Here is a 25,432-nt window from a genome sequence, read left to right on the forward strand (position 1 = left end):
ATTTGGTTTGTTCATTTTTCTTGAGAAGAGATTTTTCCCTTTGGTAGAAATGCTTGCTGCTCTTGTACTCTGCGTATAGTAGTAAATAGAGGGGTGAGAGCTTTCTCTATAAAGGCCATCAATCACCCCAATTTGGTCCTATTAGTCACTAATTCTAAACCCAAAGCCCTCTCTCTGATTTCTGCCTGCTAAATTTGCTCCCATCTCCTCTGGGGCCCTTTATAAAGTCTAAGCTGGCTTTTCCAGAAACTCCGGCCTTGTTTCTTTGCCCTTATAGATGCCCATACTCCATTTTGAGTATGTAGGGCTTTACTTTAGAATGATTTTAAGAGGAGTGAAAGGGAAATGTGTGTAGTTTGCCATAAATATCAGCCTTTTAATGATATCCTCTAGAAAAAACCAGAATTCTTATTTTCAGCTAACTTAACAGTTGATCAATATGAATATTTCCTAAATATGTTTGATATGGGTACTAAATTTAAAACTTCCAGTTATGAAATTATTTACATAGTTTTAATTTCATGAGATCATATCTTAGTCTTTTCCTACATTAATTCCATGCTTGTAAAAAGTGATCTACATACAGAAATATATACTACCAGAATAAATATTTTTCAATCAAAACCAATTATTGGATGCAAATTAAAAAAAAAATCAAAGTCGATTATATCTTTAATAAGGTTTCCCATTTAAGGGAGAGCAGCTGCATATTCTGGAGTCAAATCTGAAACTTCCCCATTTTCTTGGGGGAAAATGTTATAATTTAATCCTTAGAAATCAAAGACTTTATGTCACAGGTAGTATAGTCAGATTAAATTACCATACCTCAGAGCCTCAGATTAAGACTACAATAAACTGATTTCCAGAACAAGAACAGAAATACTGACTTTGATTAAATGACTAACATTAGTTCTGAGTTAACGGAGGAGGAAAAAATCTTGTCATTAACTTAATGCCAAATCCTTATAAATTCAAGGCCATTTTGAAATCTCTCAGACAGTTCAAGTTAGTGAAATAGTCTTCTACCTTCTCTTAAAAATCATTTCAAAATAAGGAAAAAAAAAACCCACAAAGTTTTTGATGAAACCAGGGGATATTTCTAACCCCTAGTCACAAACTATAAAGCAGAAAGTATATGTTAAAATTATAAATGACCTGTTTATGTGCAAAGTGACTTCAGTGCCATGTGCCTGCAGAGAGAGATACTGAAGACAAGCAAACCAATTCACCCAAGGAAGTTCTAAGAACTGAAGATCCCAGGTACTGAGGCTGGGATAAGGCAGGGGGCTGTTTTAAAATGTGGGGTACAGAAAAGAGGGGACTCTCAGATTATTTTCCAGCAAACTGACGCAGAGATGACTCCTGCCCCCCACCCTTGGCCTGAGAGAGAGAAGGGAGGAGAGGGTGTGTGCAGTCTCTGGAGAAGCTAAATCGGAGCCGGGACAGGAGAACAGGCAGCACAGAGGACTGCAGGGGTGAAGATGGAGACTGAACGCTGACTGGCTGGTGAGTTCCTCTCTCCAACCCCATTCTGTTCCAGAACACAGGTACATTCATGAATCCCCACCCTGTTTTTCCAGCAGAGATCAGAGGATCCCTCTATGAAGAAAAAGAACCCACCGAGAAGATCCCCTGGCAAGGTCAGCTGGCCTGCGTGTTGATAGGCTGTCTCCCCACAGAGATTCCAATGAGCTTGTTTCTTAACTTTTTAAATATACAGAGTAAGAATTTCCTGACGTTTGAAGGAAGTCATGACAGAGACTAAAAGGGGAAAAAGGCGCTCAGAGGAAATAAAAGCATTCTCTGGCAAACAGAAAATAACTCATCATTCATGTCTTTAGAGAGACGAGAAGATGCATCTGCAAATGTACATAGTTCCAGAGAATGGCAGGGGGAAAAAGCTTTCAGAGATTAAAACCATAAGCTGAAGTTTCATCAAAGAGGTTGAAAAATATTTCTGAAAGTAGGTAGAAAAACTAGAGCTAGAAATTAGAGGGGAAAATATTGAGATCAGATTATGAGCCTGGGAGCTCCAAAGAAAGAGAGAGAGAGAGAGAAAAAGTTTCCCAGGACTGACAAAGATGAGCTTCTAGCCAGAATGGGCCAGCAGCAAGTGCACAAATTATCGGCCACCTCTGTGAAGTCTGGCAATACCAGAGGTAAAGGACTAAAATATTCCACTGGGAGAAAATAGTAGGTCATGGGGTAAGGACTAGGAAACAGAATAGCCGCTGACTTTAAATCTAGAAATGGAGCCCTATAAATTCTCGTGAAAATTATTTCTAGTCCAGAATATTATGCCGAGGAAAAATACCAAGTGGAAGGGTTTTTGGTTTTCTTTTACTATCCAGGCAAACTTTCAAGAATAGAATAAATTCATTTTGAAACATGTGTTCCATCAAAACAGCTGAATACATGGGATCTAAACATAAGAGTTCTATCATGGAGCCGACGTAGACTCAAAACGAAGCACAAAGGGTCAGGAACTAATGGAGAGATCATCTAGATAACGAGATTATCTAGACAGGGTCCTCATGCAGAAGAACAGATAAAGGCACTTTACAGTTGTTGGGAAGTGTGAGAAGGCTTCAAGTGTTGAAGAAAACCAAGTAAAGAGAAAGGAAGAAAGCTGCCCCAGGAAAATAAAAAAAGTGGTATATCTTGTGGTTCAGCAGTCAACAGTATTTACACAGACTGCAATGAAAGTACTGAATACGCATATAACCCAAAACTCTGCAATAGCCACACTGTGACGGCTGTGGAGGAAATAATGCAGGTGGCAGGGCAGTCCCGGATGGAAGAACTAAGATGCTCATCTCCTTAATGAAAACAAACAAAGGGAATGAATTAAGAGACAACATCACATACATAATATTTAGATATATGGTGATAAAGAGCAAAGTGGGGGGGAGGATAATACTTAGATATATGGTGATAAAGAGCAAAGTTGGGGGGAGGGGGTGCCTGGGTGGCTCGGTTGAGCGTCTGACTTCGGCTCAGGTCATGATCTCACGGTTCATGAGTTTGAGCCCTGCATTGGGCTCTGTGCTGACAGCTCAGGGCCTGGAGCCTGCTTCGGATTCTGTGTCTCCCTCTCTTTCTGCTCCTCCCCTGCTCACACTCTGTCTCTCAAAAATAAAGATTAAAAAAAAATTAAAAAAAAAAAAAGCAAACCGGGGTCTCTGGAAAAGCTGACTCAGCACGGTGTAGAGACTGTATCAGTAAGTTTTTTAGAACTACTATTTAGTCCATTATTCATGCATGCCTTTTCACAGTGGTTTATTAGTTAAATCATTAAAATAGAGAAGCAGCATTGAGGACATATAAATAAGTCTGAACTCCATAGCCAATAATTTGATATTTTAGCAAAACTGAGGATTTTTAGCAAAAACTCATGTAATCAGAAGTGTGGTCATTTTAAAGGAATGAAACACTGAAGAGGGAAAGCCAGGGACCCAGCAGCGCTAGCTGACTATGTTGGGTTTATGAGGCTTGGTATGCTGTACCAGCAGAAAGGCTGAGTGTGGAGCCAGAGAACACTGGTTCTCACACTAGGAGTACTTTATGCCGTGTCCTTAGCTTCTGTGAGTTTCCTGGCCTATAGAGATACATAAAATGATGTCATAGTAGGACTCTCCCCACGTCAGACATCACTTGCATGCACAATGCTGCGAACACATATACTTTAAGGTGATAAAATGACCTAAGTATAAATGGCACTGCCAGAGAAAGCTAGCTGATCTCAATACAAAATTGTTGTCCATGATTGTAATACAGGGCTAGTAGTTTATAACCTTTAACTTTTTTTTTTTTTTTAACTTAAGTAGGCTCTATGCCCAACACGGGGTTTGAACTCACCACCCCAAGATCGAGAGTCGCATGCTCCACCCACCAAGTAAGCCAGGCATCCCTATAACTTGCAGGAGTAATGTAGTTTAATTTCTTGTATAATTACTGAAATTCACAAGCCAAGATCCAGGTGATAAATACATTTAAATAAAAAATTTAAATCTTTATCAGCAATTCACTGTAAAACAAGGAATCTACTTAATATAAAACAAACTTAAGGACCTACCAACCATTAAATCCTATATAGAGACCCAAGTCCATCAAGGCAGCTGCTGCTTCCTTGGTACCATCAAATGAATGCACCTAGAACATACAGGTGTAATTTCATTTAATAATCGCTCTTTCTTTAAAAATCCTAAATAACATTAATAAGACTTTCTAAGGAAAAGTATAGGTGCATAGGGGTTTGTTTTTTTTGTTTTTGTTTTTTGGATCAGAGGGTTTCAGATGTGGTGGCCCCTACAATTTTTATTTTCAATTCGAATCTCACAGTTATAATGGGTCACCATCTCCAAAGAGATGAGGCACGAGGGACGTGGCTGCCCAGACTCTCTCTGTGGCTGTGCTGATGGCTCTGCAGTACCTTCAGGAATGGGGAATGGACGTGGGAGCCACACTCTTAGGCAAAAGCATGAAGACAAGTTAGAAATGTGACAAAACCATGTAAAATAAATCTTAAAATGTTGACTTTTTATTATGTTAGGGGATACTTTTTTCTAGAAAATGACTTTTAGAAGAAATTTTAAGCAGATCTAGAAAGAGTTGTGAGAATGTAACTACAAAACTGAACTGTGAGACGGTAAGAATCAGCTCAGTAGGCAAAAAGGAAGAAGCTTGTGTTGTTCTCCTTCAAAGATGTAAGGAAGAAAGCACAGTCTTTCATACTTTGGATACATCTATGTAATCTAAACAATAAGCTACACTTTAAATACACCAACAAGTAATGTCATTAATCTGTTACTACAGCATCCAGAGTCAGAATCCACTATGGATAACATGTTTCTGAAAAATAAAACTGCATTACACGGCTGCCCAAAAGGGTTTATTCTCCTCTCAGCATCTCCAGCTGAGTAGAAAATATATCCTCCATTAACATCAAAGTAATTTTAAATATAACTCCTCATAAACCATTGCAGAAAATTTGTTTTTTTTTTATTTGGCAATCTTTTTTTTAAAGCTTTTATTCTTAAGTAATCTCTACACTCAATGTGGGGCTTGAACTTAAAACCCCAAGATCAAGAGTTGCACGTTCTACTGACAGAGCCAGCCAGGCGCCCCTTGGCAATCTCTTTTTTTGATAAAATCAAACATTTAGGTTTGGATTTGCTAAGTAACTTCTTATTTAGAAATGAAGCAAATGGGCAAAGAGGTAGAGCCATTAATCCCCCCATTAATGAAAGCCTCTAAGACTCTCTCAGTTCCCAAGTACAGTTCCTAAAGGATAGAGTCCGTAAACTATAGATAAAAACGTGTGCAGTAATATCAACAGCAACATAGAAAACATTATCACCAGCAGTACACGACATGAAGCAGAGGCTAAAAACCTGAGAGAATACAGATGAAGCTATCAAAGCAGCGTATGTGGGCAAACAGTAAGTGCTCAGTGCCATTTCCTCTTTCTTTAGTTGGTGTAGTATAATTGATTTTATATACCTGGATAACAGCTTTTTTGCCGGAGATGAGTGAATCTCCTAAAATCACAGGTGAAAATTTGTACATCTGAGCATTTTTTGGAGGCAGATTTTCCAAAGAGCCCATGATCGAAAAAAGATTCAAGGAACACTGCTATGGATACCTGAGCTAAGTGGTGGGCAGATAATGTTTATGGAAACTGTCTCAAGACTAGTGGTTGAAATGACCACACAGAAGTGTTTACAGAGTACAAGCAGATTCCAGAAAGGAGGAGTCTCTAATCAGAGTGCTAAGTGAATACAGTTGACAAATTAAGAAGGCAAACCTGAGGTGAATATTAAAATATTTCAAGATATTAAGAATTAGTTTATATTTTGCTCAGAATTTAAATTGAAGAACACTGAAGAATGCTGATGGAAGAGGCAGAGAAAAAGAATTGTCACCCATGCTATTAAAATATAGGAGTAAATTCATGGGGTTTTCTTGTGAGCCAAATTCTTTATCATTCTTGTACTTTGGACAAAATAAATGTAATTAAATCGGTGTGATTTAGGTCTGTATTACATCTGGCCCATAGATTTAATAGTAAATTTATGTACCTCAACAAGAGACGGAAGAAGTTTAATAGCTTTACTGATGATATCTGAATTCCTTTAGAAGCCGACAGGAGTAACAAAGAAGCTTCTGTGCATCCTTTAATTAAAAACAACTCTTGGGGCGCCTGGGTGGCTCAGTCGGTTAAGCGTCCGACTTCGCCTCAGGTCATGATCTCACGGTCCGTGAGTTCAAGCCCCGCATCGGGTTCTGTGCTGACCGCTCAGAGCCTGGAGCCTGTTTCGGATTCTGTGTCTCCCTCTCTCTCTGACCCTCCCCCATTTATGCTCTGTCTCTGTCTCAAAAATAAATAAATGTTAAAAAAAATTTAAAAAAACAAACAAACTCTTCTACTTACCACTCCACCTACACACCGATCTCTGTTTCTTTTCATTATGTCTGTAAATTAAAAACAAACAACTTTTGGCAAATACTTTGCTAATTTCTGCAAAATTCTTTAATTCTAAAGGAGATTTTAGCTCTAACTCACCCAAAAATTCAGCATGTGAGTTCCGACAGTGAAGAAACATTGGTAATTTTGTTTGTTCTGCCAGTTCAAACTGTTTTTCAAAATATCTGCATAATGCCAAAAAAATTTCGTTAATTTTATTTTAGCATAAGAAAAATAATTTTTTAAAAGGACTTTTATTATCTAGGAGATTACAGGACAGAAGTAGTGAACTCAGATGTTTAAAATACAGCTGGCTTAGCCAGAGGCATTGATAATTATCACATACATCTTCCTGAATGGGATACTTCATTTTCTGGGATTACAAAATCATTTTCAAAAAATGTCTGTTAGTGGAGGCCCTGGGTGGCTCAGTTGGTTAAGCATCCGGCTTCCGCCCAGGTCATGATCTCACGGTTTGTGAGTTCGAGCCCTGCATCAGGCTCTCTGCTGTCAGCACAAGGCCTGCTTCGGATCCTCTATCCCCCCAGCACCCCCTCTCTGTCTGCCCCTTTCCCACTCACGTGCTTTCTCTCTCTCAAAAATGATAAATAAAATTTTTTTTTTAATGTGTTAGCTTTCCATTATAACTTCTAGGTAAATTAGACAGCACTTTATTGATCACTAGAAATAAAGAGCTATAAATGTTTAAGTCTCCAGTGATGGGAGCTGTTCCCTCAAATATACTTTTAACTAGCTCTTCCCCAAACCCCAGCAAATGAAGCAGACACCCTCCCATCACCTGTGGGACCCCTTCCCTGCAGCATGTGTTGGTGGTGAATATACCACCAGCCCCTTGCCTGGAGAGCGGGCTGAGCACCATCAGTGGGAATCCATTCGCTCCAGCAAGAGGCCAGGCAAAGCTTTATGCTCCGTGTTTTCCATGTGCTGTTATACAAGAAATTATTACCACTAAACACAAGGATTTATTAAATATACACAAAACTAAAACACTGTTTTTCAAAGATCTGAAAATTACATGATAAAATGGCAGCCCTAAATGTTTGAAGAGTACTTTAGAAAAAGGTTTTTCAAGTACCACATACCATTATCTCATCTGATCCACAAAATAACCCTAGAATAGGACAAGAGCTGGTGTCAGTGGATTTAGGACTTCATCCAAGATCACAGAACACAGTGTGATCAGAACTTCGGTCTCTAAGTCCAGGTCCGGCCAAAATGACCCAAGTTGTATTCAAAGAAGCCTTTTTTCCTGGTCCTATAGCATAAGAGCGAGATATAATGGGGTGGGCTGTCTTATGTTTTCTCACTCAGCACAGTGCTCACTAGTTCTCATTAACGGTCATGCAGTTAAAATAAAACCCAGGAATTACAGATAATAAGTGTCTTATTTCCTACAGGAGTTTACCTCTTCTAGGCGCCTTGATTTTAGGGAATAATTTCCCTGTGTTTCACTTAAATCTCTTTTGCTATATTTTCCACTGTCTTGTCTCCTTGAAGTGTAAGGACAACCATTTTCCTGAAGTACCCCTTTGTACTCTTGAAAATGCTCAATTTCTTTTCTTTTTTTTTTTTTTTGAAGTTTATTGATTTATCTTTGAGAGAGGGAGGGAGGAAGGGAGGAAGAAGGAGAGAGGGGGACAGAGAGTGGGGAGAGGGAGAATGAATGAATCCTAAGCAGGCTCTGCACTGTCAGCACAGAGCCTGACACAGGGCTTGAACTCGTGAAGCATGAGATCATGACCTGAGCTGAAACCAAGAGTTGGACGCTTCACTGACTGAGCCACTCAGGTGCCCTGAAAATGCTAAATTTTAAAATTAGAAATAGAAATGTACTTCTTAAATAGTTTTCATAAACTTGGTGTTCTTTGTCTTTATTACCCAATGTTTAGGTTTTTATTTATTTATTTTAAATGTATATTTATTTTGAGGGGGAGAGAAAGAGAGCAAGCAGGGGAGGGGCAGAGAGAAAGGGAGACAGAGAATCCCAAGCAGGCTTTGCACCATCAGCGCAGAGCCCGTTGTGGGGCTTGAACTTTCAAACTGTGAGATCATGACCTGAGCTGAAAGCAAGATTTGGATGCTTAACTGACTGAGCTACCCAAGTGCTCCCACTGTGTTCGGGTTTTTAAATCACCTTTTCAGATTCTGCTGGGCTAGAAAAAGCAAAAATAATTTAACAAAGTGCTAAAATTTCACAGGGTAGGAAACAGAAATGAAATCTTAAAAGTCACTGTTTCCATAACGTTTAAAGTAATACAAGTGTCAGCAAGTAAGTGTGCTCCAGTCATTATATAAACTTGACCATGTATCTGGCTTCTGGCTACACACCACATACCCTTTGTGTTCGCCACTCTACATGGATCATTTCTTTCACACAAAACTCCATGTACAAAGCCACACAACCAAGCCACAGATTTACAGAATCTAATGATCACCTTGGGAATAAGCCTATCACAAAACAGGCAAAAGTACAAATTATGAAAATAATAGATGCTCAAGCAGGGTGCCTACAGAATTTTGCATAATATGAGAAAAGAAAGGTCCATGCGTTCAAACTAGGTAGGTGTCTTAAGGAGGCCAATTATTCCTAATGACATATTGAGAATAGCTGGTGCTTGACATTAAACTATTGTCTGTAAAGAAAAAAAAGCCACGGTAACTAAAAATAGCATAAGTTAAAGGGCAGGAACTGGCACCTTTCAAGAGACATCTCTGCTTTTATTATTTTTTTCTTAGCTCATACATGAAAACCGCTGTTGACTTGTGTTAGATTTGCTCATTTTAGTGAAACTGTAATTGCTTCTAATTGTAATGCTGCTTCTTACATTTTAGGGTCAACAATCAAGTACAGGTCAGCTTGACCTTGGAAAGGTCAGCTTCAGAATAGCGGCTGTTAGTAATCACGACTGAGGCAACTCCAGAGCACCCAAAGCATTACCACAGTGTACCTTAACCCACGGTGGCGATCCCTCCTCTGGACTGGCTGATGGCAAGGACAGCCTCAATCTCTCCTCTCTGAGGTCCCCTAAATCCCCAAACGATTTTTTTAAATCCTGTCTGATGTCGGATTTCTTTTTTGCACAGTGTTAATATTTTAAAGCCCCAAGAGAAATCCCAAAGCAAATTCTTCCCACTCAAGTGAACCAAGCTCTAAACTTACCACAAGAAAAGAGAATATGGCCCGTGGCAGAGAAACTGAAAATGCAGGGAATGCTTAAAGGGTAACCCTTCCAGGATGGAATCAGCCCTTCCCTTGTTTTCTGATTTTTTTTCTTTTTAAAAAATACTTTCCAAAAACCCCAAAGAAAAAGAACAGCCAGTATTTTCTTTAGGATGAAAATACTTCTAAGAATAACACAACTGCCACAATTTATTGAACACTTACTTTGTGCCAGGCATGTTACTCTGGGCCTTACATACCAAATGTTAAGAAAAGTAGGTGGAACGATGAAGAAACTGAGATTTACAAAGAGACATACAGCCACCAATGGCAGTTGTGATTCCAACCCAAAGCTGTTGATTCCAAAGATAACTACTTTCAAACACCGTTATATACTGCCTTTTCTTACCATTATTTCTCAGACACTATTTTTTAGACACCGTGTCTACCGCACATTAGTTTTGTCTTGCCTAGTAATCTATCACACCATTTTCTATTTTTCTCTTCTCATAGATCTTTTTCCTGACTGCATTTTTACACAAAAAACAAAAACAAGTCATACACTGGTTAAGTCTCCAGGATGGTATCAAATAACAGCTCAAAATCTAAATTCTTCCGAGAAAAGAGCCAACAGTAAAAGCTGAATTATAAGCTTTATATCCATGCCGCTCTACAGGAATCAAAAAGGACCCTCTCCTCCTCATTAAAAACTCAGTGAACATTTCCCGAGTACCTACCACGTACTGAGAGTACTGTGCATGGCACCATGGGAACTACAACAGGAGTTAAGACTTGGCACCTGCCTCGGCAGAGCCCAGAGGCTAGTCTGTGTGGGTGGGAAGGGGTAACGGGCTGCAGCGCACCCACCGCGGGGAGCACTGAAACTGGCACAGCCGCTGTGAGCAGAGCAGAGCCTGTGAGCAGAGCAGAGCCGGAGCCGGAGCCGGAGCCATGGGAGCACAGGTGGAAGGCGGGGCATTTCTTTCGGTAGCAACGGTCCACACAGGATAACTGCTAGTGTGGTTTTTTACTACATCATTTGAGGTTTTAAAATTTTTAAAAATCTCAGACTGAACTGCTCATCTCTTCAAAATTTATACCAGACTTCAGTCTGTCCTTAGCTTTATCTACTCTGGAAGAGGCCTCACTCACATCTCCTCACCTTATTGGCAAAGGCTTCCCTGACTCCCCCGGAAAGTCCTTCCGCCCTACTGCCCTACACCTTTTTGATAGCATTTTCCAGCCTATTTTAATTATTTACGTCTTCTCTTATCTATAAAGGCACAGAACCAAGCCTATCTTTCCTTGTATCATACTGAGGAGGCACTTGGTAATCATTTACTGAACGAATGGAGTTCAGACTCCCTAGTACAGATTAATACCTGGGCACTTGGGATCTACGTTCAAGCCTAAACCATATCCTGCTATGTACATACTATTTTAATTATGAAAGGATTTACTCTAATGTTTAATTACCTTGATCATTAATACACTGTTTCTGAAATGTAACAAAATGCTCAAGTCTTAAATTAAGTCTATTTTTCTTTTTAGCCAGTAACACTATCCACCAGTGTGCTTTATAGGAGCTCCAATTAAAAGGTATAGGCAGTGGGTTGTAGGAAGTCTACATGGCTTGTGAGCTTTGGAGTTTTCTCAGAAGCCACCATTCTCCATGTGGCTCCTATGAAAGGATTCTCATATTCTAAGTTGACAATATCCAATGCCCAGCAAGAGTAACATAAGTTTTTCTAGCTTTGGTGATTGATCCTATAATTTCTTTTTAATATCCCTTGCCCGTAAATCGTGTCCCCCACAACTGAATTTAAATCATCTCACTGGAATGATGCATGCATGAATACATTCATGAAAAAAAGAACAACAAAAGTCTCTATCATGTAAAACTCATCCCTTATTTCCACCATTAAAATTAAGTTAGCCGGTTAACCAGTTAGGAGCTATATGCTTCCATCATGGCCCTATGAATTCCATGCAAGTATGCATGGAATTTGTTTCACTTAACTTTTGATATACAAAGGGATTAACAAAAAATCCTGATGCTTACTCCAGCTACATCCTGAACTGATAAAAGCTATATAAAAAAAAAAAAAAAAATCACTCTTAAGATTTTACAATAATTCCTGAAGTCAATAAATTTCCTTACTTGAGCTGAGTATCTCTGGGACAGAACTGTAGTCGGTCAAAATCTTTAAAAGATAAAAAAAGAACCAACAATTACTCATAACTTGTACAGAACAAATCACTTTCAAAGTCACTCTAACAGGGCTAGGTTGGCACTTACCAAGTCCACATTCCCCTATTGCTACAACTTTCCCCTTATTGTTTTCAGCGAGATTTAACAACTCCATTAGGTAAAGATCAGGGTCATTCTTTTCAAATTCATCACATCTTGTAGGATGACATCCAACTGTACTGAAAAACATATCTAGCACAAAATAATGTCTTAGGATTATTTCCAAAGTATTTTTCATATTATATTTAACATGTAAAAATGACAGATCAAATACTTTCAGCTGGTTAATTTTTAATAATAGCCATAAACTATTCAAACTGCCGGAATGGCATGAAGTTAATCATATAAGAATTTTTGGAATACCTTAGCAAAGCAGGACAGGAATATGAAAATTGCCTTAACGGATTGGTAAAAATAATTAATTCACCTCTTTCCAAAGCCTGGCATTTACTCAGCCTAACAGAATGGAAAATGAAACAATTTCTTACAGAATGAAGTGTCATAACCTAACTATATCTTTATGCTCACTATTCATGTGACCATCTTGTTTCACATAGTTAATATGACAATTACAATTTAAACATGCTTAAAAAGGGTGAGTTAAGGAGGTGGAAGGGAGATTTGTTTGTCTGATAAAAAATTAAGCTCACTTATTTGCAGACCATGTCTTGATAACTGTAATTGCACGAAACACCGACGTGAAGTCAAAAAGGGCTTCTGAGTGGTTTGCACCTGAACCCACGTGAGAGGTGGGGAGCTTTCCTCAGGCTCTCCTGCAGGTGTTTACATATAAGAGGAGGCAGAGGTTTTAAAACAGTGAGAACACAGGTTCGTGAAGGGGGGAGTGAAGAGGGCTGACAATGAAGATTCAAGAACTTTTGAAAATAGATCTCTCTGGGGATAAAAAGGATAGAAGACAATATTCTTATACACCTCCAAGGCATCTGGGAAGATGGTTATTTTTAATCATTAAGAAAAAGTGTCAGTGGATCCTGAAGAGAAGTACGCAGTTTAGAAAGATTGCCACAAAAAGACAGCTTTTTAAAAAAATATTTTGTTTACTTATTTAGAGAGAGAGAGAGAAAGAGAAAGAGAGCAAGAGCAAGCGCAAGCAGGGGAGGGGCAGAGAGAGAGGGAGAGAGAGATTCCCAAGCAGGCTCCAAACCATCAGCACGAGCCCGACATGGGGCTCAAACCTACGAACCATGCGACCATGACCTGAGCTGAAACCAAGAGTCTGGAATTTAACCTACTGAGCCACCCAGGTACCCCCCAAAATAGCTTTTAGTAAGTAAATCAGTATTTTTAAAAATAAAATAGAATGCCTAATTCTTCAAAGTCTAGCACATGAAGTATGACAAAACACAAAACCAAAAAAAGTGAGGTAAAATGAATGCCAGATAAAGGAGCTGTTTTGAGAAACTAGGATTCCCTTTGGAACCAATTCCAAACCTTACAGACTTTAAATAAATGCAAAACGTGTAACATAAAGTGAGCATCTGAGGGATGATACATTATTTCTTGCACTCCTGGGGCCTTCCACCCTGGTCTGCATGATACATACTTAATAAATGATCCTTCACAGTTTAAGTTTAAAAAAAGCAAAATAAAAGCAACTCCCGTCCTGAACACAGTACAGCATACACACAAAAATCCTGTATCAGGAATACTGGAGACTAAACTGTATACCTGGTGAACTTAATTCTCATTAAGGAAATCTTAAAATAATCCTTAAGTACGGTGAGAGAGGATTTAACCAAACATCTGATACATCAGTGTCAGAACCCTTTCACCTTAACCACACCCTGTTACACTCAGTCCGTTTTCCTGTTGTTTCCAGTCATGATCCGTTGTATTGTACCTGAGGCAGTTATAGAAAGATTTCTTCAAAATAACTTAATTCATATGGGGGGGAGAGGGTCAAAGTGAGAGGAGGATACCATTTGTTTGTGCCAAATGCAGTGCCTCTTTGCTGTCCTGCAGATTTCCACCTGTGATCATAAACTGAAACAGAAAGAAAACATGCCCACTGTAACAGAGTATCAACAAGTTTCCTAAACACGCCTCCCTGCTGCTTTTCCAGAATGCTTTCCTCTCTAAGACTGTCACACACTTACCTTCCTTTAAAATTTGGCTGAAAGGTCACCTCCTACGTAGAGTGGTCCCTGACCACCCCTCTCCACGCATACAAGCATACATCCAACACGGAATGTGTCACTCCTTCCTATTAAAGTGTATTCCATGTCTGTTTTACATCGAATGGCAGAGGACAGATTCCACATTATGAAAGCCTGACTAAATACTTCTGAATTTAGAATTCCGTTAATCTAAGTTAGAGATTCAACAGTGTTTATTAATTCAACAGTTCTCCAGGTGAGGTCCTGGGACATGCAGGGGATATGTGAGGTCAAACCTATTTTCAAAATAATACCAAAGATGCTATTTGCTTTTTTACCCTCAGTCACAAGTGTGCAGGGAGTATTCCAGAGGCTACGTGATGTGTAATGTCACAACAGACTGCCTGCAAAAACACATACCCAAGTTCAGCAGTCTTAAGAACTAGACAGGAAAGGGACGAGATGTTTAAAAAAAAAAAAAAAAAAAGGTAAAACAATTCCATTCATGTCACTACATTTTTGGGGGTTGGAAAATATTTGTTTTTCCTAAAAATATGTTCCTTATGTAATATATTGGTTTATTGTTAATAGATATTTTGAATTTTTCTCAGTTTTAATGTCTAACAGTATATATTAACAGGTAAAACCAAAATAAACAAAAGTTCTTTGGCGTCTTCAATAATAGTGAAGAATGTGAATGGGTTCTGAGACCAAAAGTCTGACAATCTCTGGGTTAATGTATATTGATGACTTCTTTGTAAGGAAAATGTATGGCTCTTAGCAGAAAAGCATACTTCTAAAGGGACAGCCCTTAGGGTCCACCAGCAGTCAGAACAGTGTCTTTGCTACTGTATTAAAATGTCACCAAAGAGCCTGTGTGTTGATGGTGGCCACTGAGGCAGTGCTGATAAGTGCACATCCTTCTAGAGCAGTGATTTAAGTGCACCGATGTATATTTCTTTAAGCATCTCACTTCAAGTGCCTCCCTGAGCTAAAATGAAGAATTCACTCTAGGTGTATGCCTAAAGAGAAAACAAATAAACCACAGGAGGAAATGCAAATTACAGACGTTTTTATAAAGCAACTTAGACTTCTAATATAGCAGACACTGAGTATCTTACTCAGGGAATGCATAGGCATAATTAAATCCTCAACTTTTGGGAAAATTTTACTGTTTACCAACATTCCCTAATTCTTTAATACAAGACCAGGTGCCCACATTTAGTATTTCAATTGTGTAAAATAGTTGCTAATTAATTCTACCTTTTATCTGTAACTTTCCCAAAGAGATTAGAAAAACAACAAGCAAGGACAAGACGAGAGGACATAATTTCCTCTCCCAGTTCACAATGAGGACATTAGGCCGATGGCCTCTGCCACAAACTTCACAAAATACAGGCTGCTCACTTCATGCAGGTACAATACCAGGTGCTCTGCATTCCTGCTTTAGTTCACCCTCACAAGTCTCAAGTAGGCGTTATCACTGTCAGATGAGGAATGGCGCCGGGGCTGGAAGCCAGCAGTGCCGCGATCACTGTGCTTTCAGTCACAACGTAACAGCAAGGCACCAAGTTAGATTTCAATTTGGAAGCATGTCCAAGTATATTCCATCCCTGTCATTCTTACGTGTGTGTGTGTGTGTGTGTGTGTGTGAGAGTGTTTACAAATGCTAAGACTGAACTACTCATGGCCGACATGCGGAAATTCAGGAGCCTGGTATTCAGAGTTTGCAGAAAAGCATTTTATACAGTGATTTGCCAAGCACAGAATGACTGCATCATGAGAGAGGAATGCTGTAACCTTTATCCTTTCTTATTACTTGTGAATGAGAGCTACAGCGTTCCGAGTTGGGACTGAGAACTCATGAGTCAGCAGGGTCATCTTTTAATTTTTTTTATGTTTATTCATTTCTGAAAGAGAGAGACAGAGCACAAGCAGGGGTGGGGCGGAGAGAGAGGGGGACACAGAATCTGAAGCAGGCTCCAGGCTCTGAGCTGTCAGCACAGAGCCCGACGCGGGGCTTGAACTCATGGACCGTGAGATAATGACGTGAGCCGAAGTCGGACGCTCAACTGACTGAGCCACCCAGGTGTCCCAGCAGTGTCATCTTTTAAAACTCCGGTTATTCAACTTAGCAGCCACAGTCACCAAGTGTCCTGATGCCATACTGTGGAACTTCACCCGATTTCTTGTGTGTGTGTGTGTGTGTGTGTGTGTGTGTGTGTGTGTTGGAGGAGGGGGAGGGATAGCTTGATATTTTTAAAAAAATACTAATTAAAAAGAAGTATCTATTCAAAGAATTTGACACAGTGCTAATATTCATTTGCTTAGAACTCTCTAAAAGGTAGAATTTTCCTGATAATCAAATTAGTACTGTAAAAATTAAAGTGTTCTCTCAGTTTTTGAAATGGTATACCCATACTATAAGAGCTAAAGGTGGTGACAGGATACACTTTTTTTTTAATGTTAATTTATTTTGAGAGAGAGAGAGAGAGAGAGAGAGAGAGAGAGAGAGAGAGAGAAGAGAAGAGAAGAGAAGAGAAGAGAAGAGAAGAGAAGAGAAGAGAAGAGAAGAGAAGAGAGAATCCCAAGCAGGTTCTGTGCTGTCAGTGCAGAGCCTGATGTAGGGCTCTAACTCCAGAACCATGAGATCAAGACCTGAGCCAAAATCAAGAGCTGGATGCTTAACCAACTGAGGCACCCAGGTGCCCCAGGATACATGTGTTTCTGATGATCACTTAATTCTAACAGATGCTAAATTACATTATAAAATTAAGAGTTGCATTTTGACAAACCTGGTAATTCAGATAGGTCTTAAAAATTTTTTTCAAAGAGATTTTGCCATTTACCATGTTTCTGATCACATGGAAGAACTATCCAAGCATGAGGTCTGTATCACTTAAATAGCTGTGAACAGAAAATTTTGATATTTTACTTCATTAACTTGCTAATATTACTTGCTGACAATGCATATCCCAAAATGCCAAGTGTGGCCTGAGCTCTTTCTCTTCTATTCTGTAGTACTTAACCAAAACTTAATTTAAAAAAAAAAAACTTAAGAGTAACAAAAATGAAATGTTACCTTTTTAACACCAATCTGGACAGCTCTTTCTATTACATCTTGTAAGTCGTCTATGAAAGCAAAAACCCCACATTAAGAAAAGCTAGTAAAAATTTTTTTCACTTAATTATCTCTTCTTGAAAGAAAAACACATAGAAACAATCATATTTACCAAATCAATACCATTTGATGAGTACTTATGATAACAATCAGTGATAACCTTAAAAAAAAACAAAAAAAGGAAACCTATATCAGTCAAACTAGGTGACTAGTTATCCATTTAATTGTATTTTATTCTGTTGACCAAAAAAAGGGAGAAAAATGACAAAAATCAGGAAGTTCAAATGAAAGGTGAATTTGCTCACTACAACTTAAATCAGTTGCCTTAAAATTGAAACTTGTTGGTATTGTATTTTTTTTAATAAAAATAAAAGTCATTAAGATTGCTTATTTTTACTAGGGCTTTTCAGAGTGTATCTGTAATGCTTCCCAAAACATGATAAAACCTCTCTTTGTAAATTTCAGTTAATACCGTATTATTATAATTCCCATTCCCATTGAGGAAGGATAATTTTTATTTTCACTGACAGTTTTTTTCTTTTTCCCAAAATTTCTTGTTAAGTAACAATAAGCTTTCTGGGGAGATCAATTGAAGGCTAAGCTTTAAGAGGCCTGAGGTAAATGGACAGCAATATTAAAAAATGACATAAATCCATGTATTAATTTCAGATTTAAGTATCACAGTAAATTTGGTTAGAATTATCATTACTTCTAGAAGCTATAAAATTTCTTTTAGACAAAAAATATCAACTTAGTGAACTTACACTAAGACATCCAGTTTTGCTAAATATTGTAAACCAGAGGGATACTGATAAGAATAAAACTTATTTCATAAAAACACACATACAAACATACATACATACAGAGTCATAAAGCATGAAATCTATTAAGTGCCACAAAGGCAAGAAAATCAATATAATTACATGCTTTAAGATGTAGCACCTAGCATTTGATAAACATAAAAACATTATCTAAACTTCTAAATGAAGTAGAAAAGGTATGTTTTGAGGTAAGGCTTATGAAAGCTAACGTTTAACTTTCTTGTAGGTGACCTCTAACGTTCTCTGTATTCAGAGAGGCTTTCGCTCATTACCACCTAGAGGCATAGTAAAATTGTCTTGACGTAATTGCTGAAATGTGCACTTGCACTTCACCCAGGCCTCAAAACCAAATTTTCCTGTTTGCTTTCACATAGTAACAAGTATGGTAATTTTCTGAGACAACATTCACAAACCAGTTTATTGGCGAAATTCTTTCAAAAACTTGTTGTTACCATCATTTCCTGCTTACTCACCTCAGCTGACAAAATATGCTTTTTAAATGAACTTGATATGATAAATATAAGCCATTTTGCTTTTAGCTAAGCTTCCCATCAACCTTTGAGAGACTCCTGTCTATTCCCACCTATCCCACAGGTATCTGGGATTTAGCAAGACTTGGATGGAAAGGGGGGAAAGGTAAGACAGGGAGGGTGGACAGCAGCATGCCTACTCCTTAATCCCATTACCTCTTTGTCACTTAGCGGAAAACGTTTTCAAAGGACTAGATACTGATGTTCAACTGCAGGTGATTTTTTAAATTATGTGCCCTACTGTTCAGATGCTTAAAAGACCAATTAAGCAATCGGCGATTGTTTGGCTTTTATGCGTACGGTTAAAGTTCTTTATTCAAAATCAAGCTTCCTCAGAGAAGACCTTGGTAACACTTTGTTATAATAGGTGCTTTATAAATGCTCATGGCCGTGGCTTACCAATATAGCTTATAAATGTTTCACTTTGTTTATAGTTTTATCCAAGTTGCATAATAAATCCTTTAATATTTCAGCTGTAAAGTGGATTATGCTTTCCATCATCTCCCTGAGGCAGAAAGCTTGTCTTTATTTTATCTTAACAACAGAAACATTTACCTTGATGCTTCTGAACTCCCCTATAAATTCCTCTGAACATAGGATCTGTCAAGTTGATACCAATATCTGTGGAAGGTAAAAGTAAATAATTAAGAGCTTCTATTTTAAACTTCTATGATAAATAAAAGCTGTTACTAAATTTTTCATTCGAAGTCTAAGTGCCACCACTTGTCTGTTACTGTGCTAGACACCTGGGATGCAAAGAGTAAGATATAATTCCAGCCCTCAAGAAACTCCCTGCAGAATTGGGAAGGCAGACGCATTACAGACAATTAAGAAATATTATAAGTAGACACTGGCACTGTGGGACACAGAAGAGGAACAACTACCTTAGTCTGGTAGGTGGCCTAGAAGTTTCCAGAAAGAAGGGACCCCTGAACTGAATCTTAAAGGGTAAGTTAGAGTTACCCAATAGAAGAGGGGAAATGCAGACAGAGGAAGAAGGAACAATGCATTCGGGGTGTGAAATAGTGATTGTAGAGAGCTATAGACTGTTCTGGCTATTGGGAGAGAATGATAGGGAAGGGAGTAGCCAAAAGTCCAGACTCAGCTCTGTTACAGACATCTGTCTTTAAAATACCGGATGCAACAAGAAGCACAGATGGGTTTTAGGCAGAGCAGTAAGAGTTGTCTTCTGGACATCTCATCCTGGCATCTTTGCAGAAGGCAGGATTTGAAGGGGCAGATTGAATCCGTTTATCTCATTTGGAAACAGGCGAGAGCTCATTTTCACAACGAAGAGAAACTGAATTGAGGTAATGTAGGTCGAGATGCAGAGAGTGGAATAAACTATTTTTTATTCACCAATATTATGAAGAGCATCTATCTCTGTGTCAAATACTATGTAAGGAGTTAGGGGATACAGAAATGAGTAAGACCCAACACTTGGTCCCTGCCCTCCAGGAATTCATAGTCTATATGGTAACTAATATATAATTTGTGATCCAGTAGCCTAGACTAAGCAACACAAGGCAAGAATATTTTTCTTTACTGCTGTATTCCTAGAACCTAGTATAATGGTTGGCACATAGTAGGAGCTCTATACATGTTAAGTTTGTAAATAATTATTATGTGCTTGGGAGCACCAAGAAGGCGCAATAACAGTTTTGGCAAGAAAACCTTCACAGGAGGGCTAGATCTTGAACAAAGCTAAAGCTTGCAAGCTGATGAATGGAAAGGGCATTCTGCAACAAGGATGTGTGGAAGAAAGAAATTCTGCATCTAGAAGGAAGAAATTCCTTGTGCCTGTAGAGCAGTGGTCCTCAGTGGAGAGCAATTTTGCAGCCCCTCTCTTCTTCTAACCTCCCTTGTTGCACATTTAGCAATGTCTGTATTCATTTCTAGTTGTCCCAACTGAGGGAGTGCTATTGGCAACCCAGGCTTGTGGCCACGATGCTGCTAAATATCCTACGATGATCACGATAACTTCCCCAAAGAATGATCTGACCCCCCCCCCCCCCAAGTCAAGTGCCATTCTTGACAAATCCTGCTGTAGAGTATACGGGAGCCAGGGGAATAACAAGATGTGAAGTCAGACTGTGACGGCCATGGGCAATAATAATGCCTGCCTTATTTAAAATACACTCCCTTTAGCTTTCAGAACTAGGACAAGTTCACAATGATAAGGGGCAGTTGCCTACCAACAGACCCTTATGTTAGTTCTGCTTACTTTCAGCTTCCTCTGAGGATATTCTCACTCTGATTTCTGCCAACCTGGCCCTCAGTAAGCTGTGCTGCTTCAACATTAAGGCAGACCTTAGACAATGAATGGGAGTTTGGATAATCCAAGAGATGATGTGGAGACTATCCCAGGTATTTGAAAACAGCAACAAAAAAGGCAGAAAGCATCAAAGATATTTCAGCAACAGTATATATGCCAATACAGGGTAGGAGATGAATTCAGACCTGGTACCCTTTAAAAGGACCATGGACACACAAACATTGAATACTATAAATTCAATATAGGTGTTCAGTGGGATGGCTCAGATCACAAGAATTCAGCAACTAGTTTTTTTTCAATTAAGGAAAGGAAATTAGAGAGGGAAGGGTGCAGACTGAGAAGGGGAACCCAGGAGAGAGGGGAGGTCTTTCTGCCTAGAATAATCCTTCACAGGGGTCCGTCTACAATCACCCACCATGGATGATGGTTAGGAGCACAGATTCGGTCTGCATCGTTTCTACCCATTTGTCCTCTGCACAGCTAAGGGATTAGTATTTTTCCAAAGCAATCTTTTACTACAACACAAAGTGAAAAACAAAGGAAAAAAAAGCAAGCAAATTTAACAAGTAAACTTCATGATGCTCATTTTAAAAGCAACCTGGAAAAAACCAAAAAGCAACCTGAAGACTAGCTTGGAGGCTCAGTTTATGAAACCTTTCCATGTCCTTGTCTCATCCCTCACTGGACTGGATGCTAAACTGTTCTTCAGGGCTTGACCCTGAGGCAGATATGGCTGAAGCCAATTCCAGGTGATACCACTACCTCTGAGAACCTACTTCTTCCAGGTGTGGGTCAGTCCTCTGGGCCTTAAGTTACAGTATACTTCAAAAATCTGTATCGGGGGGCTCCTGGATGGCTCAGTCGGTTGGGTGTCCTACTTCACTCAGGTCATGATCTCATAGTTCGTGAGTTCGAGCCCCACACTGGGCTCTCTGCTGTTAGCATGGAGCCTGCTTCGGATCCTCTGTTTCCCTCCCTCTCTGCCCCTCCCCTGCTCATGCTCTCTTGCTCTCTCTCTCTCAAAAATAAACAAACATTAAAAAAAAATCTGTATTCAGCTTTGGACCCAGATGAGCCTTGGCCTTTAGAATATCCTGCACTGACTCAGTCACCAATTTCTTCCCTCTTCTGCAAGAAACCTCTTGTGACTTACAGCCTGTGGCCCTTTTCTTTCTGACAGTTTGCCTGAAGTGTCTTCCCTAGCCAGTTGTCAGAGCGGCTTTCTAGCCTTTGAATAGAATGCCTCACCTTATTCAGGTTTGGTGAAGGAGATCAGAACATACCACTCCAAAATATGTCACTTTGGCATATCAGTTATTTTAAGCTGAGTGCACTGGAGAAACAGCAGATGCGAGCAAGGCTCTCTGCTCTCCCCCCGAACTAAAGATACCTTCCCATACCAAGAACAGAAGAGCACTGTCATCACTAGACTGGGAGTCAAAGACAAAATGAATCTGTATGAACAAACCCAAATAACCCTCATCATCTTCCATTAGTTTCCCCTAGTTTCCTAGTCATTGTCCCACAACTTAGACGGTTTAAGCCTTTTTTTTTTTGGTCACATTGCCACTTATGCTTTAGGGCCTAACAGCTGCTTTGGGGCTTCATTCTCCTTCTGAAGACTCCCATATACACAAAAAATAAAATGTATGTGCTTTTCTCCTGTTAATGTCTTAATGTCAGTTTAATTCTTAGACCAGCTACAGAACCTAACAGGGCAACAGGAAGTTTTTCCTCCTCTACATCTACAGAGGCAAATATGTTCTTTTTCTGGACTCTGAGTCACTTCTGTCTCCTCTAAGTTCTCTCCTCTATGGGTTGGCCAATGGCCCTCCCACTCCCATCCGGCAGACACCTACAGGGTGATTAAGTAACAGGTCAACATGGAGGGATCAAAGAAAAGTTTAAATCGACAGATCACCAAAAAGTAAATCTGTAAGCAAGTTCCAAGAAATACAATAAAACAGAGGAACTGCAGTTCTGGAAAGAGAATGAGCTCTGGAGTCAGATTCCTAGGGGCGCCTGGGGTAGCTCAGTCGGGTTGAGCATCCGACTCTACTTCAGCTCAGGTCATGACACTACTAGGGTCATGAGATCGAGCCCTGCGTTGGCTCTACTCCACTTGAGCCTGCTTGAGATTCTCTCTCCCCCTCTGCCCCTCCTCTGCTTGTTCTCCTTCTTTCTCTAAAACAAGAAAGAATTCCTGGTATTGTGACTAATAAACTGAATGACTTTGGGCAAATCAGTAGGCCTTCTGAGCCTCAGTTTCCTCACTAGGCGAGAGGGCATAAAATTTCTCCTTCCAGGAATGAAATGTGTCTCAAACTGGAAAATAAATGTGAAAGCATTTTGCAAATTAAAATCCTTATAAAAAGGGGCGCTTGGGGTGTCTGGGTGGCTCAGTCGGTTGAGCGTCCAACTTCAGCTCAGGTCATGATCTCGCGGGTCTGTGAGTTCGAGCCCCGCGTCGGGCTCTGTGCTGACAGCTCAGAGCCTGGAGCCTGTCTCGGATTCTGTGTCTCCCTCTCTCTGACCCTCCCCTGTTCATGCTCTCTCTCTGTCTCAAAAATAAATAAACGTTAAAAAAAAAAATTAAAAAGGGGCGCCTGGGTGGCTCAGTCGGCTGAGCGTCATGATCTCGCGGTCTGTGAGTCTGAGCCCCACATCGGGCTCTGTGCTGACAGCTCAGAGCCTGGAGGAGCCTGCTTAGGATTCTGTGTCTCCTTCTCTCTCTGCCCCTCCTCCACTCATGCCATGTCTCTGTCTCTCAAAAATAAACATTAAAATTTTTTTTAATCCTATAAAAAGTACTTAACTATTATTACTGAGCACAGTATACCTTTTGTAACGTGCCAACAACACATGGAATTTCAGTCAACATCAAGCTACACTTCCATACCACCTCAGGTGGCTACCACTGTCAATTCATTATTAAACAGCCAATCTTTTTGTCAATCTTTTTGTACCCAACTCATGACACAATTATGAAAATAAAGCCAGTCAAAATCTTACTCATTTAACAACTTGTTCGAAATATCCTAATCCATAATAAGGGACAGTCTCTTTTCAATTAAAAAATTCCTGTCACAAGTATGTCTACTGACAACAAACTCAAAAAGGTAAACAAATACGACATGAGAAGCAATTTCCAGCTTGAAATAGCCTGAAAAACTAAGAAAGTGAGAGACTGGGTAACAGCACAACAGGAAGAAAGACAAGGCAGAAACTGCTACTTCTGACTAGGGGGAAATTGAGGCAGTTATACAGTTAGGGGTATGTCATCTTATAAGGATTATTAATATTTACCTTTTTTTTTTTTATAAACTAGCTGCCTTTAAAAGCAGTGCCTGCTTTATTGCTAAAAACTACTTCTGGTATTAATGAGTTTTATTTTTCAAAACAAGAGTGGAAAACTGCTTGCAGCCCAAACAAAACCACATCTCCAAACTAATGCCTCACCGTTTGGGTTCAGTGAATCATGTCTATCACTGTCACCTATGATCTAGGGATACAAAAGGACAGCAAATAGGGCATTTAAAATAGTTTCAGATTTGCTTAGCCCTCTGACAGAACTTTGACTTTACAGGAAATACAGGAAATTAGGAGACAAACTAACCACCACCACATAGCAATCAGAGGAATCCAAAAGACAGACTTCTGTGCGGCAATCTCTTGAATTTCTGAGACAGGGCCATGAAAAAAGGGCCAGGAAAAAAGAAATGTGCTAGGTTAAGGGGTTGGCAAGCTCTCGCCCACAGACCAGCGCCTATTTTTGTTTGCCCCTGAGCTAAAAATGGTTTTACATTTTTAAATAGCTGGGGGGAAAAAGTCCAAAGAATAAAAGTATTTTGTGATGCATAAAAATTATAAGAAACTCAAGTTTTAGTCTCCAAAAGTTTTACTGCAACAAAGCCACACCCATTTGTTTACATAGTGTCTATGGCTGCTTTTGAGTGACGAGATCAGAGTATTTCCAATAGAGATCATATGGTCCACAAAATAAAAAATATATACTATGTGGCCCTTTAAGGAAAAAGTTGCCCAACCTCTGTGCTGGATACAAAACTGAAGGACATCCAAATGCATGGCTCTGGATTAGATACTGTTTTGGACGTGAGCACTTTTGATCTTGGATTTCCCAGACTCCGGAACCGTGAGAAATATTTGTTTATAAGCTATCCAATCTTCAATATTCTGTTAGAACAGCCCAAATGGACTAAAGCAATCGAGGACATCGCCTTTTCTCTCAAGGTATACATACCAAGTAGGTAGATTTTATCTCCCAACCAAACCTGTATACTCTTTTCCAACTACCATAACACTCTAGTCAACCGATTCCAGTCCGAATGCCACTCTGACTGACCCCTTTCCACGCTGTTCTCCACCGGACCCAAATTTTCTTTCATTCATAAATCAGATCATGATACTCTCCATCAGACTCCTCACTCTTAGGGTAAAAACTGAAGTCCTAACATGGTATGATCTTGGCTCTGCTGATCTCTTTAGCTCATTCTCTACCATCCTCCTATCCACTTGGCCCCTTCCCCATTTCTCTCTGCTCCAGACCACTGGTCATTTTTCAGTTCCTCAAAAAGTACCACGTATCCTCTTGCCACAGGATATTTGCATCGGCTGTGCTGTTTCAAACCTTCTCTCTGCCTATTTTGCCT

General features: G+C 39.5%; 1 protein-coding gene across 9 annotated transcripts in view; it reads right to left on the bottom strand.

The window, feature by feature from the left end:
* Window positions 1-25,432, bottom strand: part of TATDN1 (TatD DNase domain containing 1) — a 56,516-nt gene that overhangs the window by 26,938 nt on the left and 4,146 nt on the right. For 3 of the 9 annotated variants that reach the window (XM_043601729.1, XM_043601733.1, XM_043601728.1), the window contains exons 2-9: window positions 19,043-19,108; window positions 17,098-17,147; window positions 13,839-13,902; window positions 11,947-12,090; window positions 11,809-11,851; window positions 6,566-6,651; window positions 6,434-6,474; window positions 4,076-4,152 (exon numbers count right to left, since the gene is read on the bottom strand). In XM_043601729.1, coding sequence (XP_043457664.1) covers window positions 4,076-4,152; window positions 6,434-6,474; window positions 6,566-6,651; window positions 11,809-11,851; window positions 11,947-12,090; window positions 13,839-13,902; window positions 17,098-17,147; window positions 19,043-19,108 — 571 coding nt within the window. Of the gene's footprint in view, window positions 1-4,075; window positions 4,153-6,433; window positions 6,475-6,565; window positions 6,652-7,265; window positions 7,412-11,808; window positions 11,852-11,946; window positions 12,091-13,700; window positions 13,760-13,838; window positions 13,903-17,097; window positions 17,148-17,248; window positions 17,281-19,042; window positions 19,109-25,432 lie in introns of those variants that run through there. The other 6 variants (XM_043601730.1, XM_043601734.1, XM_043601735.1 and 3 more) reach the window with 6 other exon arrangements.

The sequence above is a fragment of the Prionailurus bengalensis genome, chromosome F2 (genome assembly GCF_016509475.1).
Source record: "Prionailurus bengalensis isolate Pbe53 chromosome F2, Fcat_Pben_1.1_paternal_pri, whole genome shotgun sequence".
NCBI classification, from domain to species: Eukaryota; Metazoa; Chordata; class Mammalia; order Carnivora; family Felidae; genus Prionailurus; species Prionailurus bengalensis.